Source organism: Nerophis ophidion, linkage group LG10 (assembly GCF_033978795.1).
Source record: "Nerophis ophidion isolate RoL-2023_Sa linkage group LG10, RoL_Noph_v1.0, whole genome shotgun sequence".
NCBI lineage: Eukaryota > Metazoa > Chordata > Actinopteri > Syngnathiformes > Syngnathidae > Nerophis > Nerophis ophidion.
The window spans coordinates 55,778,569-55,797,381 of record NC_084620.1 but is presented as its reverse complement, the minus strand read 5'-3'; the positions used below and the strand labels follow the sequence as shown (position 1 = coordinate 55,797,381).

General features: G+C 38.5%; 1 protein-coding gene across 4 annotated transcripts in view; it reads right to left on the bottom strand.

The window, feature by feature from the left end:
• dgki (diacylglycerol kinase, iota) overlaps positions 1-18,813 on the bottom strand; it is a 170,442-nt gene that overhangs the window by 3,128 nt on the left and 148,501 nt on the right. For all 4 annotated transcript variants that reach the window (XM_061914183.1, XM_061914180.1, XM_061914181.1 and 1 more), the window contains 11 exons: positions 16,808-16,908; positions 16,656-16,735; positions 13,453-13,497; positions 13,272-13,341; positions 13,163-13,203; positions 9,513-9,646; positions 9,419-9,444; positions 9,213-9,250; positions 5,120-5,240; positions 3,384-3,420; positions 906-1,005 (listed from right to left, as the gene is read on the bottom strand). In XM_061914183.1, the coding sequence (XP_061770167.1) occupies positions 906-1,005; positions 3,384-3,420; positions 5,120-5,240; positions 9,213-9,250; positions 9,419-9,444; positions 9,513-9,646; positions 13,163-13,203; positions 13,272-13,341; positions 13,453-13,497; positions 16,656-16,735; positions 16,808-16,908 (793 nt within the window). The remainder of the gene's footprint in view (positions 1-905; positions 1,006-3,383; positions 3,421-5,119; positions 5,241-9,212; positions 9,251-9,418; positions 9,445-9,512; positions 9,647-13,162; positions 13,204-13,271; positions 13,342-13,452; positions 13,498-16,655; positions 16,736-16,807; positions 16,909-18,813) is intronic.

Here is an 18,813-nt window from a genome sequence, read left to right as displayed (position 1 = left end):
TGGGAAGAAGCCCAAATACCCAAAGGGAACCCACTCAGTCCCGGGGAGAACATGCAAACTCCACACAGAAATATCCCGAGCCCGGGATTGAACCCAGGATTTCTCAGGACCTTCGTATTGTGAGGCAGATGCACTAACCCCTGCACCACCGTGCTGCCCTATTTAAGCCTTGCTTGTTCAATATTCATTGTAACACTTGTTTGGGTCCCTATTAAAAGGTTTTGTTCAACCTAGGCCCACGGCTTTGTTCAGTTTTAAATTTTGGCCCACTCTGTATTTGAGTTTGACACCCCTGCCTTAGAGTATGATTCACATTCAGAATGTTCCATCCTTCTATATATGGAAGTTGGAGTTGCAGACAACTTCATGACTGCTAAATAGCAGTTTTCAGTAATGTCACAGAAGATCCAGGATTTGCTTTAACATTTAAGCGATGAAACTTCCTATAAGAGGACTGCTGTAGTGCTGGATTCTGGGGATCATGTCATATTTCATTTATGGTCCTCAGTAGTCACGGACAAATTTGTGTGAATTATGCAAAATGATTAAAATTTGGTCCCCATGAACCATATTGACTCTTTTTCCCTAGGGTCCCCAGTAAGAATGATCAGCACATTACTTCATCAATCCAGAGATTTAAAGACTTGTAGGAGCTAACTGGGCAGTGGACATTTTACCTCATTTTTTTATGCCTCCACAAACTGTAGAAAGGGAGGTCCCCACAAGTCCCGAACAACAACTTGGTCCTCATTCTAAATGATAACCAGTATGTGTGTGTGTTCTGGCAATGCTAACTTAATGGGGACATGGCTCTGTTTACACAGTCTCCTTTAGGGGACCTCTGACGGTATGGGGACCAAAAAAACAGGTCCCCTGTGTGTGTGTGTGTGTGTGTGTGTGTGTACCTGAAAGTTGGTTTTCTCCAGAGATGCTCCAGCCTCCACTAGCAGTCGACACACTGCATGCTGCTTCTCCAAGGCGGCTTTGTGCAAAGCGGTGTCCCCTCTACACAAAAACACACATTTATGTATTTTTTACCTTCTTGAGACCATACAAAAATGCCCACCTCCTTAGGACCACCCTTTTGAGATATATAAAGATTTGTATTTATAACATTAATAATATATACATACTATGCAAATATAAAGAAAGTAAGCTCTTAGTTAATAGTTTTTTTTAATTAGGAACCGAATGTCCCTTTGGGACAGAGGACCCTATTGTATTTCTAAGGTTTTATTATTATTATACCACTGCCTTTTTTGAGCTGTAATTTGACCCCCTTAACATGCTTCAAAACTCACCATATTTGACACACACATCAGGACTGGCGAAAATTGCCATTTAATAAAAAAAACAAACCCCAAAACTCAAAATTGCGCTCAGCGCCCCCTAGGGAAAAACACAGACAAAACTGCTTGTACTTTTACTTGGCCAAATTTATGACGAAAGTCCTCATTTTACTGAAAAAAAATGTCACTGTTACAAGAACAACAACAAAAAAATTGGCAATATTGTGATAAAAGTCAGAATTTTATATGACAAATGTCGCTATTTTGCATTAAAAATGAATAATGTTGTATTAAAAAAGTAATCATTTTACAAGAAAATGTTGCAATATTACAGAAACTGAAAGAATACGAGAAATTGTTTCCAATTTTATAAGAAAAAAGTTGACACTTTGTGAGAAAAAGACTGCTTTTAGTTCATTTGTTTGTAATTGTTTTTTAATCTTCATTATTTACTTCAAGTTATTACAGCATGTCTCTATATACACATTTATTTATTTTATTAATTTTGGCCAAAGGGGGCGTATTTCAATTTCTTACACACACTTGTTATTTCATATGTTGACCAAAGGGGGAGCACTTTTAAAAGTCAATGTGAAAAATCCCTCCTTTTTGGGACCACCCTCATTTTGACCTCTAGGGGGTGCAAATGAGACATTTTCTATTAGATGCAATGTTATTGGGACCATGATTTATGTCATCACTTCTTCACACCTCCTCATATGGAATATACTTTTCCTTCATGTCTCAAGAAGGGTAGAAATACGGGAACACACACACACACACACACACACACAGATTTTTGTATTTCTTATCTTCTTGAGACCATAGAAAAATGCCTACCTCTTTAGGACCAGCCTTTCTAGAGATATAAAGATGTGTATTTACAACATTAATAATATATACATACTATGCAAATATAAAAAAATCTTATGAAAAATGAGTTGGAATTGCACAAGAAAGGTCACAATTTCACAAGAAAACTTGGAATTTTGTCAGTTTTATAATAAAAGTCGTTATTTTACTCAACGCAAGTCAAAATTTTACAAGAAAAACTTAATATTTGTGCAAAATTATGATAAAAGTTGGAATTGTACTCAATAACAGTCGCAATTTTACAAGAAAAGCTTAACATTTATGCAACTTTATGAAAAGAGTCGTAATTTTACTCGACAAAAGTCACAATTTTATAAGGAATCTGAATTTTACTTGGCCAAATTTATGAGGAAAGTCCTCATTTTACTGAAAAAAACTTCACTATAGTACAAGAACAACAACAAAAAAATTGGCAATGTTGTGATAAAAGTCAGAATTTTATATGACAAATATAAAAATGAATAAATGTTGTATTAAAAAGTAATAATTTTACAAGAAAATATTGCAATATTACAGAAACTGAAAGAATACGAGAAATTGTTTCCAATTTTATAAGAAAAAAGTTGACACTTTGTGAGAAAAAGACTGCTTTTAGTTCATTTGTTTGTAATTGTTTTTTAATCTTCATTATTTACCTCAAGTTATTACAGCATGTCTCTATATACACATTTATTTATTTTATTAATTTTGGCCAAAGGGGGCTTATTTCAATTTCTTACACACACTTGTTATTTCATATGTTGACCAAAGGGGAGCATTTTTAAAAGTCAATGTGAAAAATCCCTCCTTTTCGGGACCACCCTCATTTTGACCACAAGGGGGTGCAAATGAGACATTTTCTATTACATGCAATGTTATTGGGACCATGATTTATGTCATCACTTCTTCACACCTCCTCATATGGAAGATACTTTTCCATCATGTCTCAAGAAGTGTCGAAATACAGGAACACACACACACGCACACACACACACACACACACACACACACACACACACACACACACACACACACACACACACACACACACACATGGTGTGTTCAAGACCCAAGTTGGGCTAAACTTACGTGTGTGTGTGTGTGTGTTCTGGCAATTCTGACTTAGTGGGGACATTGCTCTGTTTACACAGTCACCTTTGGGGGACTTCTGACGGTATGGGGACCCCCAAAAAAAACAAGTACTATGCAATCAAATATTATCTCAAATAAATGTTGACATACTTTTCTCTGTCGGGCAGGTCAAGAAGCACTTTGGATCCTGAGGAGAGAAAATACAGGATGTCTTTTTAAAACACGAATTGGTATGTCAGACTTAGCCCTGTCTTGGTTTAACTCTTATCTTACTGATAGGATGCAGTGTGTCTCCCATAACAATGTGACCTCTGACTACGTTAAGGTAACGTGTGGAGTTCCCCAGGGTTCGGTCCTTGGCCCTGCACTCTTCAGCATCTACATGCTGCCGCTAGGTGACATCATACGCAAATACGGTGTTAGCTTTCACTGTTATGCTGATGACACCCAACTCTACATACCCCTAAAGCTGACCAACATGCCGGATTGTAGTCAGCTGGAGGCGTGTCTTAATGAAATTAAACAATGGATGTCCGCTAACTTTTTGCAACTCAACGCCAAAAAAACGGAAATGCTGATTATCGGTCCTGCTAGACACCGAACTCTATTTAATAATACAACTCTAACATTTGACAACCAAACAATTAAACAAGGCGACACAGTAAAGAATCTGGGTATTATCTTCGACCCAACTCTCTCCTTTGAGGCACACATTAAAAGCGTTACTAAAACGGCCTTCTTTCATCTCCGCAATATCGCTAAAATTCGCTCCATTCTGTCCACTAAAGACGCTGAGATCATTATCCATGCGTTAGTTACGTCTCGCCTCGACTACTGTAACGTATTATTTTCGGGTCTCCCCATATCTAGCATTAAAAGATTACAGTTGGTACAAAATGCGGCTGCTAGACTTTTGACAAGAACTAGAAAGTTTGATCACATTACGCCTGTACTGGCTCACCTGCACTGGCTTCCTGTGCACTTAAGATGTGACTTTAAGGTTTTACTACTTACGTATAAAATACTACACGGTCTAGCTCCATCCTATCTTGCCGATTGTATTGTACCATATGTCCCGGCAAGAAATCTGCGTTCAAAGGACTCCGGCTTATTAGTGATCCCCAAAGCCCAAAAAAAAGTCTGCGGGCTGTAGAGCTTTTTCATTTCGGGCTCCAGTACTCTGGAATGCCCTCCCGGTAACAGTTCGAGATGCCACCTCAGTAGAAGCATTTAAGTCTCACCTTAAAACTAATTTGTATACTCTAGCCTTTAAATAGACTCCCTTTTTAGACCAGTTGATCTGCCGTTTCTTTTCTTTTTCTTCTATGTCCCACTCTCCTTTGTGGAGGGAGTCCGGTCCGATCCGGTGGCCATGTACTGCTCGCCTGTGTATCGGCTGGGGACATCTCTGCGCTGGTGATCAGCCTCCGCTTGGGATGGTTTCCTGCTGGCTCCGCTGTGAACGGGACTCTCGCTGCTGTGTTGGATCCGCTTTGGACTGGACTCTCGCGACTGTGTTGGATCCATTATGGATTGATCTTTCACAGTATCATGTTCTCATATGTTCTCATAGTCATCAGTATCACAGTATCATGTTCTCATAGTCATCATTGTCACCGACGTCCCACTTGGTCATTATCGTCACCGGTGTCCCACTGGGTGTGAGTTTTCCTTCCCCTTATGTGGGCCTACCGAGGATGTCGTAGTGGTTTGTGCAGCCCTTTGAGACACTAGTGATTTAGGGCTACATAAGTAAACATTGATTGATTGATTGATAGATTTTTTTCAGCCAATAAGAAGCCAGAAACAAGTCGTTTTCGGGCAGCAAAAAGAACCAACTGGAGTGAAATGTTTTGGGTGAATACGAGGAGGAGGAACTTTGGTACCCTGCTGCAGGATGAAGACCACCAGCTGGGCGTGTCCCTTCTGAGAAGCTGTGTGCAGCGCCGAGCAACCTCCGGCGTCGCGCACCAGCAGGCTGACGCCACGATGCACACACTCCGACAACTTGACAAGGAAGACACCTTTTAGCTGTGGACATCTCATCATGTGTGTGTGTGTTCTTGTATTTCTGCCCTTCTTGAGACACGAAGAAGGAAAAGTAGCTTCCATATGAGGAGGTGATGACATAAATCCTGGTCCAATAACATTGCATCTAATAGAGAATGTCTCATTTGTGGTGACGTCTATCAAAATGAGGGTGGTCCCAAAAAGAAGGGATTTTTCACATTGACTGTGTGTCGCTTTTAAAAGTGCTCCCCCTTTGGTCAACATATGAAATAACAAGTGTGTGTAAGAAACGGACGTGCTCCCCCTTTGGCGAAAATTAATAAAATAAATAAATAAATAAATATGTATATAGAGAAATACTGATATAACATGTAGTAAATAATAAAGATTAAAAAAGAATTACTAAAAAATAAAAGCAGTCTTTTTCTCACAAAGTGTCAACTTTTTTCTCATAAAATTGGAAACAATTTTTAATTTTCTTTCTGATTCTGTAATATTGCAATATTTTCTTGTATAATTATTGCTTTTTTAAATACAACACTATTACTTTTTAATGCAAATAGGTGACATTTGTCATATAAAATTCAGACTTTTATCACAATATTGCCAATTTTTTTGTGGTTCTCGTAACATAGTGACATTTTTTTCAGTAAAATTATGACTTTCGTCATAATTTTTGCCATGTAAAATTCCGATTATTGTTATAATCTTGAAAGTTTCCTTATAAAGTTGTGACTTGGGTCGAGTAAAATTACGACTCTTTTCATAAAGTTGCCAAAATGTTAAGCTTTTCTTGTAAAAATGCGACTGTTATTGAGTACAATTCCAAATTTTATCATGCTTTTTGCACAAATGTTCAGTTTTTGTTGTAAAATCATGACGTGTGTTGTGTAAAATTACAACTTTTATTGGAATACTGCCAAAATTCGAAGTTTTTCTCGTGAAAGTGTGACCTTTTTCTTGTGAAATTCCAACTCATTTTGTGCAGCGAGCTTTTTTATATTTGCATAGTATGTATATTTTATTAATTTGTGGTGACATCTATCAAAATGAGGGTGGTCCCAAAAAGGAGGGATTTTTCAAACTGACTGTGTGTCGCTTTTAAAAGTGCTCCCCCTTTGGTCAACATATGAAATAACAAGTGTGTGTAAGAAATTGAAATCCGCCCCCTTTGGCCAAAATTAATAAAATACATAAATAAATATGTATATAGAGAAATACTGATATAACTTGTAGTAAATAATAATGATTAAAAAACAATTACAAAAAAATAAAAGCAGTTTTTTTCTCACAAAGTGTCAACTTTTTTCTCATAAAATTGGAAACAATTTCTCACGTTCTTTCTGATTCTGTAATATTGCAATATTTTCTTGTGTAATTATTGCTACTCCGGCTTCCTCCCACTTCCAAAGACATGCACCTGGGGATAGGTTGATTGGCAACACTAAATTGGCCCTAGTGTGTGAATGTGAATGTTGTCTGTCTATCTGTGTTGGCCCTGCGATGAGGTGGCGACTTGTCCAGGGTGTACCCTGCCTTCCGCCCGATTGTAGCTGAGATAGGCGCCAGCGCCCCCCGCGACCCCACAAGGGAATAAGCGGTAGAAAATGGATGGATGGATGGATAAATCCAACACTATTACTTTTTAATGCAAAATGGTGACATTTGTCATATAAAATTCTGACTTTTATCACAATATTGCCAATTTTTTTGTGGTTCTCGTAACATAGTGACATTTTTTTCAGTAAAATGATGACTTTCGTCATAATTTTTGCCAAGTAAAATTCCGATTATTATTATAATCTTGAAAGTTTCCTTATAAAATTGTGACTTTTGTCGAGTAAAATTACGACTCTTTTCATAAAGTTGCCAAAATGTTAAACTTTTCTTGTAAAATTGCAACTGTTATTGAGTACAATTCCAAATTTTATCATACTTTTTGCACAAATGTTCAGTTTTTGTTGTAAAATCATGACTTGTGTAGAGCAAAATTACAACTTTTATTGGAATACTGCCAAAATTCGAAGTTTTTCTTGTCAAATTGAGACCTTTTTCTTGTGAAATTCCAACTCATTTTGTGCAGCGAGCTTTTTTATATTTGCATAGTATGTATATATTATTAATTTGTGGTGACATCTATCAAAATGAGGGTGGTCCCAAAAAGGAGGGATTTTTCAAACTGACTGTGTGTCGCTTTTAAAAGTGCTCCCCCTTTGGACAACATATGAAATAACAAGTGTGTGTAAGAAATTGAAATACGCCCCCTTTGGCCAAAATTAATAAAATACATAAATAAATATGTATGTAGAGAAATACTGATATAACTTGTAGTAAATAATAAAGATTAAAAAACAATCACAAAAAAATAAAAGCAGTCTTTTTCTCACGTGTCAACTTTTTCTCATAAAATTGGAAACAATTTCTCACGTTCTCTCTGATTCTGTAATGCAATATTTTCTTGTATAATTATTGCTTTTTTAAATACAACACTATTACTTTCTAATGCAAAATGGCGACATTTGTCATATAAAATTCTGACTTTGATCACAATATTGCCAATTTTTTTGTGGTTCTCGTAACATAGTGACATTTTTTTTCAGTAAAATGATGACTTTCGTCATAATTTTTGCCAAGTAAAATTCCGATTATTATTATAATCTTGAAAGTTTCCTTATAAAGTTGTGACTTTTGTCAAGTAAAATTACGACTCTTTTCATAAAGTTGCCAAAATGTTAAGCTTTTCATGTAAAATTGCGACTGTTATTGAGTACAATTCCAAATTTTATCATACTTTTTTCACGAATGTTCAGTTTTTGTTGTAAAATCATGACTTGTGTTGAGTAAAATTACAACTTTTATTGGAATACTGCCAAAATTCTAAGTTTTTCTTGTCAAATTGTGACCTTTTTCTTGTGAAATTCCAACTCATTTTGTGCAGCGAGCTTTTTTATATTTGCATAGTATGTATATTTTATTAATTTGTGGTGACATCTATCAAAATGAGGGTGGTCCCAAAAAGGAAGGATTTTTCAAACTGACTGTGTGTTGCTTTTAAACGTGTTCCCCCCTTTGGTCAACATATGAAATAACAAGTGTGTGTAAGAAATTGAAATACGCCCCCTTTGGCCAAAATTAATAAAATACAGAAATAAATAAGTATATAGAGACATACTGTTATAACTTGAAGTAAATAATGAAGATTAAAAACAATTACAAACAAACAAACAAAAATGAACTAAAAGCAGTCCTTTTCTCACAGTGTCAACTTTTTCTTCTAAAATTGGAAACAATTTCTCATTCTTTCTCTTCCTGTAATATTGCAATATTTTTTGGTAAAATGATTACTTTTTTAATACATTATTACTTTTTAATGCAAAATGGCGACATTTGTCATTTAAATTCTGACTTTTATCACAATATTGCCATTTTTTTTGTGGTTCTCGCAACATAGTGAAATTTTTTTTAGTAAAATGATGACTTTCGTCATAAATTTTGCCAAGTAAAATTCCGATTATTATTCTTATAATATTGCGGAAACATTTTTAGTTTTTCTTATTAAATTGTGACTTTTGGCGAGTAAAATTGCGACTATTTTCATAATATTGCCAAAATGTTCAGCTTTTCTTGTAAAATGCGACTGTTATCGAGTTAAATTCCAACTTTTATCATGATATTGCACAAATGTTCGGTTTTTCTTGTAAAATTTTAACTTGCAATGAGTAAAATTACGACTTTTATTACAATACTGCCAAAATTCTAAGTTTTTCTTGTGAAATTGTGACCTTTTTCTTGTGAAACCCCGACTAATTTTACGCAACAGGCTTTTTTATATTTGAATAGTATGTATATATTATTAATGTTGTAAATACACATCTTTTTATATCTAGAAAGGCTGCTCCTAAAAGAGGTAGGCATTTTTCTATGGTCTCAAGAAGGTCAGAAATACAAGAGTGTGTGTGTGTGTGTTACCATGGAGATGTCCCCTGAGCTGGCGGCTGCTAACAAAGCTGCGACACACACACACACACACACACACACACACACACACACACACACACACACACACACACACACACACACACACACACACACACACACACACACACACACACACACACGCGCTGGTTAACAGGCAGCAGGTGAAATAAAGGCTGGCAGAGTAAAAGTTGGTTTACCTTGTTCGTCAGGCGTCAGAGGAGCACTAGAGAGAAGAACACAGCACACATTCAACATGTTACTCCTCAGCCCTGCACAACATGGCCGCCTCACCCAGCACTGGGCTCCACCACCAGGTCGGGCATCCCCGTGGACGAGCCGTGGCCCCCAGCTGGCCCTGCAGGACCCTCCTGGTCCAAGATGAAGACCTCCTCCTGGCAGATCTCTGTGACGAAGTGGAGGTGCTCCTGCACAATGTGAAGCCATGTTCGCTAGTTAGCTGGCTAGTTCACTCATGATCTAGTTACATGGTCAACAGTTAGTTGGTTGTCTTGTTAATTAAAGGCCTACTGAAACCCACTACTACCGACCACGCGGTCTGATCGCATAATTACACAGTATTCTGGACATCTGTGGTGCTGAATCTTTTGCAATTTGTTCAATGAATAATGGAGACGTCAAAGAAGAAAGATGTAGGTGGGAAGCGGTGTATTGTGGCCGCCTTAAAGGGGAACATTATCACCAGACCTATGTAAGCGTCAATATATACCTTGATGGTGCAGAAAAAAAGACCATATATTTTTTAAACCGTTTTCTAAACTCTAAATGGGTGAATTTTGGCGAATTAAACGCCTTTCTGTTTATCGCTCTGGAGGCGATGACGTCAGAATGTGACGTTGCCGAGGTAACAACCCCGCCATTTTCATTTTCGACACATTGTAAACATTGGGTCTCAGCTCTGTTATTTTCCGTTTTTTCGACTATTTTTTTGGAACCTTGGAGACATCATGCCTCGACGGTGTTTTGTCGGAGGGTGTAACAACACTAACAGGGAGGGATTCAAGTTGCACCACTGGCCCGAAGATGCGAAAGTGTCTGCCGCCAGACCCCCGTTTAATTTACCAAAGTGTCTCCACATTTTACCAGCGATGACAGACATGGCACAGAGTAGTATGGATAACCTGCAGATGCATTTGCAACGATAAAGTCAACTAAATCACAAAGGTGAGTTTGTTGATGTTGACTTATGTGCTAATCAGATATATTTGGTCGCGGCGTGACTGCTAGCTAATCGATGCAAACATGCTACGCTAATCGATGCTAACATGCTATTTACCGGCGGTGCTTAAGCAGACATGGCACAGAGATGTATGGATAACCTGCAAATGCATTTGCAACTATATTACATTTCCTTCCACCCACATTTAATGCGAAACAAACACTTACCAATCGACGGATTTAAGTTGCTCCAGTGTCACAAGATGCGAAAGTCCTGATCGTTTGGTCCGCACATTTTACCGGCGATGCTAACGCAGCTATTCGGCCATTCTATGGCTATGAATAGCGTCAATAGCTATTCGCTCAATAGCTTCAGTTTCTTCTTCAATATTTTCATACTCCAACCATCTGTTTCAATACATGCGTAATCTGTTGAATCGCTTAAGTCGCTGAAATCCGAGTTTGAATCCGAGCTAATGTCGCTATATCTTGCTGTGGTATTCCCATTGTTTGTTTACATTGGCAGCACTGTGTGACGTCACAGGGAAATGGATAGTGGTTTCGAAGATAGCGAAAATAAGGCACTTTAAAGCTTTATTTAGGGATATTCCGAGACTGGTAAAATTTTGAAAAAAAACATAAAAAAATACAACTAGCCACTGGGAACTGATTTTTATTGTTTTTAACCCTTTTGAAATGGTGATAATGTTCCCCTTTGAGCAAAACAAACACGACCGGTGTTTCCTTGTATACATTCCCCAAGGTGAATCTTTACTATGAACAGAGCGGTCAAGCGAACATGGTTCCCGCCCACGTGTCAACCGGCAGATTTCGGTGGGAAAATTGTGGTAATAAGTCGGCTCTTACCGTAAACATGAGCGGAGCTTGTGTCGTTCCTTCTGCACCTGTCAAAGAGGAAGCTGCGGACTCTCGTGCCTCCTCCGACCGGCCGCCCCCGAACGTGGGATGCTTCCACCGTGGAGGAGGGGGGGGGGGGAAAGCTTCGCCTCAGAGACACTGGTGGTCACCACACCCGTGGCCACACCCCTCCAACTTTCAGGTACGACTATATAATCTCACTAAAACACTAGTAACACAATAAGCAGATAAGGGATTTTCCAGAATTATTCAAGTAAATGTGTCTAATAACATCTGAATCTGAAATATTAACATTGCAACACATGCCAATACGGCCTTTTTAGTTTACTAGATTGCAATTTTAAATTTCGCACAAAGTATCCTGTTGAAAACGTCGCGGAACGATGAAACGTGCGCGTGACGTCTCCGGTTGTAGCGGACATGTTCTTCCAGCCCGATCCAAGCTATAAGTAGTCTGCTTTAATCGCATAATTACACAGTATTCTGGACATCCGTGTTGCTGAATCTTTTGCAATTTCTTCAATTAATAATGGAGACGTCAAAGAAGAAAGATGTAGGTGGGAAGCGGTGTATTGCAGCTGCCTTTAGCAACACAAACAGAGCCGGTGTTTCCTTGTTTAAAACTCCCGGAGGTGAAGCATGGATCCCGACCACATGTCAACCGGCAGGTTTTGGTGAGAATACTGTGGTAATAAGTCGGCTCTTACCGTAGAAATGAGCGGAGCTTGCGTCCTCCCCCAGAGACACTGGCGGTGACCACACCCGTGGCCACACCCCTCCGACTTTCAGGTAGGACTATATAATCTCACTAAAACACTAGTAACACAATAAGCAGATAAGGGATTTTCCAGAATGATCCTAGTAAATGTGTCTAATAACATCTGAATCGCTCCCACTGCCCTCTCGTTTTTTTTCCCCTAGTCCTTCACTAGCATAGCTCGGTTGGTAGAGTGGCCGTGCCAGCAACTTGAGGGTTGCAGGTTCGATTCCCGCTTCTGCCATCCTAGTTACTGCAGTTGTGTCCTTGGGCAAGACACTTTACCCACCTGCTCTCAGTGCCACCCACACTGGTTTAAATGTAACTTAGATATTGGGTGTCACTATGTAAAGCGCTTTGAGTCACTTGAGAAAAGCGCTATATAAATATAATTCACTTCACTTCACTCTCACTTTCCTCATCCACAAATCTTTCATCCTCGCTCAAATTAATGGGGAAATCGTCGCTTTCTCGGTCCGAATCGCTCTGGCTGCTGGTGGCCATGATTGTAAACAATGTTCAGATGTGAGGAGCTCCACAACCCGTGACGTCACGCCCACATCGTCTGCTACTTCCGGTACAGGCAAGGCTTTTTTATTAGCCACCAAAAGTTGCGAACTTTATCGTGGATGTTCTCTACTAAATCCTTTCAGCAAAAATATGGCGAAATGATCAAGTATGACACATAGAATGGACCTGCTATTCCCGTTTAAATAAGAACATCTCATTTCAGTAGGCCTTTAAAAACCTAACTGGCTGCTTATCTGGTTGGTTAACTACTTTATTACTTAGCTATTCAACTTTATATAAAGTTGTTGGTTTGTTTGTGAGTTACCTACCTTGTCAATTAGCTAGTTAGTTGTGTAAATGCCCAAGAGCAGTCAACATCATTTGATTTAGCTCGGTTGGTAGAGCGGCCGTGCCAGCAACTTGAGGGTTGCAGGTTCGATTCCCGCTTCTGCCATCCTAGTCACTGCCGTTGTGTCCTTGGGCAAGACACTTTACCCACCTGCTCCCAGTGCCACCCACACTGGTTTAAATGTAATTTAGATATTGGGTTTCACTATGTAAAGCGCTTTGAGTCACTAGAGAAAAAGCGCTATATAAATATAATTCACATTCACACTACCTGAGCCTTGTCGATGCGATAGAAGCGGTCGGCCGACGTCGCTGTGGACCACCAAGGACAACCAAGGTTAGCGTGGAGGTGAAACTTGCAGGCCTTCGCCTCGACTCACAATCTAAGAAGCTCCAGCTGGAAGACAGTCTGCCGGTGGCAGTGAACCTGAGGACGCCTCGGCTCTCATCCTACACACACACACACACACACAAACACACACACACGCACACACACACTTCCCCGTCATCTCTCCGCTCCGACGTGAAGCGAGAAGGTTAAGGATGTGTGGGGGAGCTCACCTGGTAGTGCACTCTGTGGCCACCGGAGGGCGCCTGGTGCAAATCCTGTAGAGCACGGAGATGGATGACAGGTAAGAGGGAAGACAGTTGAGTTTAACCACACAATCACCTGATGCACGTGGGTTCGATTCCCCATATTGATCATTTGTACGACCCCGTGACCTGTCCAGTCACTTCTGCCCGCTATTTTACAACAATTGCAGTGACGTTGTAACATTGTGTAAATGGCAAATAAAAAGAGAATACAACAAATCAACTTATATTCAATTGAATAGACTGCAAAGACAATAACTGGAAAACTTTTTGAACTATTTTACTTTTTCTGAACTCTTTCATGACCTCTCTTTGAAACTCTTTTCCGACCTCTTTGTTCAACTCTTTTATGAAAATCTTTTTGAACTCTTTTACAAACCTCTTTTTTTAACTCTTTAATGACCTCTTTTTGAACTCTTTTACAAACCTCTTTTTGAACTCCTTTATGAATCTCTTTTTGAACTCTTTTACAACCTCTTTTTGAACTATTTTACAAACCTCTTTTTTGAATTCTTTTACAACCTCTTTTTGAACTCTTTTACACACCTCTTTTTTTAACTCTTTTACGACCTCTTTTTTTAAACTCTTACAAACCTCTTTTTGAACTCCTGTACGAACCTCTTTTTTTAACTCTTTTGCGACCTCTTTTTGAACTCTTTTACACACCTCTTTTTTTAACTCTTTAATGACCTCTTTTTGAACTCTTTTACAACCTCTTTTTGAACTATTTTACAAACCTCTTTTTTGAATTCTTTTACAACCTCTTTTTGAACTCTTTTACACACCTCTTTTTTTAACCCTTTTACGACCTCTTTTTTAAACTCTTTTACAAACCTCTTTTAGAACTCCTTTACGAACCTCTTTTTGAACTCTTTTACGACCTCTTTTTGAACTATTTTACAAACCTCTTTTTTGAAATCTTTTACGACCTCTTTTTGAACTCTTTTACACACCTCTTTTTTTAAACTGTTTTACGACCTCTTTTTTTTAGGTCTTTTACAAACCTCTTTTTGAACTCCTTCCCGAACTTCTTTTTGAACTCTTTTACGAACTCTTTTTAAACTATTTTCCAACATCTTTTTGTAACTCTTTTACCACCTCTTTTTGAACTCTTTTACACACCTCATTTTTTAACTCTTTTATGACCTCTTTTTTGAACTCTTTTACAAACCTCTTTTGGAAGTCCTTTACGAACCTCTTTTTGAACTCTCTTACGACCCCTTTTTTTAACTCTTTTGCAAACCTCTTTTTTTTAACTCTTTTACGACCTCTTTTTAGACCTCCAGTGTTCATATTGATCATTTGTACGACCCCCATGACCTGTCCAATCACTTCTGTCTGCTATTTTACAACAATTGCAGTGAAGTTGTCACGTTGTGTAAATGGTAAATAAAAAGAGAATACAATGATTTGCAAATCCTTTTCAACTTATATTCAATTGAATAGACTGCAAAGACAATAACTGGAAAACTTTTTTTGTTTTTGGCAAATATTAGCTCATTTGGAATTTGATGCCTGCAACATGTTTGAAACTGTGGATGTCGTGTCCTCCAGAACAAAAAAGAAAACAACCATCCAGATTGTTATAGGCAAAAAAAAGTCTTCGGGCTATAGAGGGTTTCCTATTGGGCCCCCCCCGCCAACAGGTGACACATGACATGACAATCAACAATGTCCCACAGAGAAGGAAAAGCGTCCACACAACTGAAATAATCTTGAATGCTAAAACAAAGCAGGAGCAGGGAATAGCACTCAAAGGAAGACATGAAACTGCTACAGGAAAGAACTACAAAACGGAGAGGAAGCAGGGACTGACTGCCCTCCAGTAACCGCTTTATAGAACTCTTTTACCAACCTCTTTTTTGAACTCTTTTACAAACTCTTTTTTTAACTCTTTTATGACCTCTTTTACAAACCTCTTTTTGAACTGTTTTACGACCTCTTTTTTTTTTACTCTTTTACGACCTCTTTTTTTAACTCTTTTACAAATCTCTTTTTAAACTCTTTTACGACCTCTTTTTAACTCTTTTACGACCTTTTTTTTACCACTTTTCTGAACTTCTTTTTGATTTTTTTTACAACCTCTTTTTTTTTTACTTTTTACGACCTCCTTTTGAACTCTTTTACGACCTCTTTTTTGAACTCTTAAGACCTCTATTTTGAACTCTTTTACGAACCTTTTTTTTAACTCTTACGAACTCTTTTTTTTAACTCTTAAGACCTCTTTTTTGAACTCTTTTATAAACCTCTTTTTGAACTCTTTTACGACCTCTTTTTTTAAACTCTTTTACGACCTTTTTTTTACCACTTTTATGAACCTCTTTTTGAACTCTTTTACTACCTCTTTTTAAAACTTTTTTACGACCTCTTTTTTTTTAACTTTTTACGACCTCTTTTTGAACTCTTTTAATACCTCTTTTTTGAACTCTTTTATAAACCTTTTTTAACTCTTTAACGACCTCTTTTTTAAACCTCTTTTACAACCTCTTTTTTAAACTCTTTTACGACCTTTTTTTAACCACTTTTATGAACTTCTTTTTGAACTCTTTTACGACCTCTTTTTTTGAACTTTTTAACGACCTCTTTTTTGAACTCTTAATACCTCTATTTTGAACTATTTTACAAACCTTTTTTTGAACTCTTTTATGACCTCTTATTAAACTCTTTTACGACCTCTTTTTGAACTCTTTTACGACTTTTTTTTAAAACTCTTTTACGACCTCTTTTTTTAACTCTTTTGCGACCTCTTTTTGAACTCTAGTACGACTTCTTTTTTTAACTCTTTCACGACCTCTTTTTTTTTTTAAACTCTTTTACAACCTCTTTTTTTAACCGACTTATTCTTTTAAACAGTTTTGTAATCAAAGGCGATGGCTGTTTACGACCCCCGTCCCTTTGGAAGCAGCTGTTGCCACTTGGTCAGGGAAGGCCCAATTAAAAGAAGGAGGCATGCGATCTTTTGGCAGAGCGTGCGGAGACACTGTGTCCAAGCGTCTCTCCTCAAATTGAATTCTGTCTCTGTTTAATTCTTTGCCTCTTGTCTTGTTTAATAGATGTCATCAGTGTTTGAACCTGACACACATCTTCCAATCGAGCCAGGGGGCGCTCACTCCAGCTACACGTGCCATGCTTGATTTAGGTGAAAAGTGGCAAAAAGGGCGTGGTCTTGCCTCCTGCAGCCTGTCGATGTAGAGCCGACAGGTCTCCAGGTCACAGTCGCCTCTCACCACCACGATTCCCACCGGGATAGCTGCGACTCAAAGAAAGACATTTCACCCTGAAACTGCTCCTCACCTTCCACACCGCACACACACTCACTCACAGATGTCTCGCAGGCGCTCTTTGTCGTACTGCATCCTGTCGTACTCCTGCAGGCTGATCCGATTCACTCGCAGGCGGAGGCGGTCCGGGACGGCGTGCGGACTGGGGAGTGCGGCGAGGCAGGTGCGTGTAGGCGCACACCAACACGGTCATGCAAAGGCAAGTTCAGCACAATGTACGCAGAGAAAAGACACGCATCAGAAGACAAAAGTGGGACACCTCTGCAGGTTTTTGTGACTAACGCATGAACCTTTCTTGCTGGAGTGGGAAGGTTCGCTGACACTCGCGTTCGGATGGTGAGTTCGTGTTGAGATGGAAAGCAAAAGCACACTGAGAAGCAGGGATGGGAATTGAAAAACTCCAACCTCAATTCAGCAGCACAGACTTTAGAATTATTCACGAGAAAGGAAGATATATACGGTATACCGCTAGTAGTGAATCAAAAACGGTACTATACTATGTTTGAAAAGTACCGGTTCGCAATTTTTATTTGATTTTTTGACAGGCATTGCATTGCTAGTTTTACAAGCAGAGGAGCATGTTCGGCAGCGCACACACACAGAGTACTTACAAGCAGACACAGTGTGTGGACAAAAAAGGGAAAACGGACGCATTTTGGCCTAAAAACTGACGATAAAGGTGAAGTAATAACACTGAAACGCCCTCAGGGGTGCTTTAAGACATCCATCCATTAATCTACTTCTAAATCACTAATCCCGGCCTCCGTAGCGACAAATAATGTCCATTTCTTACAAGTATCACTATCACCGGAGGAATAGCTAAACATGCTTCACTACACACCGTAGCTCACCGGCGACACAATGTAAACAAACGCCATGGGTAAATCTATACCTGACATCCACTGTAATGATACCAAGTACAAGAGCAGACCTAGTCGATATTACTATGATTATATCTATATTTTTATCGTCACAAAATCTCTCTTCCGTTTAAAAAAAATTCATATTACGTTTATGAAGTCAGTAAATACGTCCCTGGACACATGAGGACTTTGAATATGACTAATGTATGATCCTGTCACTACTTGGTATCGGATCGATACCTAAATGTGTGGTATCGTCCAAAACTAATGTAAAGAATCAAAGAAGAGAAGAATAAGTGATTATTACATTTTAACAGAAGTGGAGATAGAACATGTTGAAACAGAAAATAAGCAGATATTAACAGTAAATGAACAAATGGATTAATAATCCATTTTTTTACAGTTTGTCCCTCATAATCCATCCATCCATCCATTTTCTACTGCTTATTCCCTTTTGGGGTCGCGGGGGGCGCTGGCGCCTATCTCAGCTACAATCGGGCGGAAGGCGGGGTACACCCTGGACAAGTCGCACCGTCATCGCAGGGCCAGTATATATTACATGTTATGAATGTTACTAGATACTACATATGTACCTACATCATTTTTATAAATGATAAATGGGTTGTACTTGTATAGCGCTTTTCTACCTTCAAGGTACTCAAAGCGCTTTGACACTACTTCCACATTCACACACACATTCACACACTGATGGAGGGAGCTGCCATGCAAGGCGCCAACCAGCAACCATCAGGAGCAAGGGTGAAGTGTCTTGCTCAGGACACAACGGAGGGGACGAGGTTGGTTCTAGGTGGGATTTGAACCAGTGACCTTCGGGTTGCGCACGGCCACTCTCCCACTGCGCCACGCCGTATATATATTACATGTTATTATGAATGTTACTAGATACTACATATATACTTACATCATGTATATATTACATGTTATTATGAATGTTACTAGATACTACATATATACTTACATCATGTATATATTACATGTTATTATGAATGTTACTAGATACTACATATATACTTACATCATGTATAAATTACATGTTATTATGAATGTTACTAGATACTACATATATACTTACATCATGTATATATTACATGTTATTATGAATGTTACTACATGACATATATACTTACATCATGTATATATTACATGTTATGAATGTTACTAGA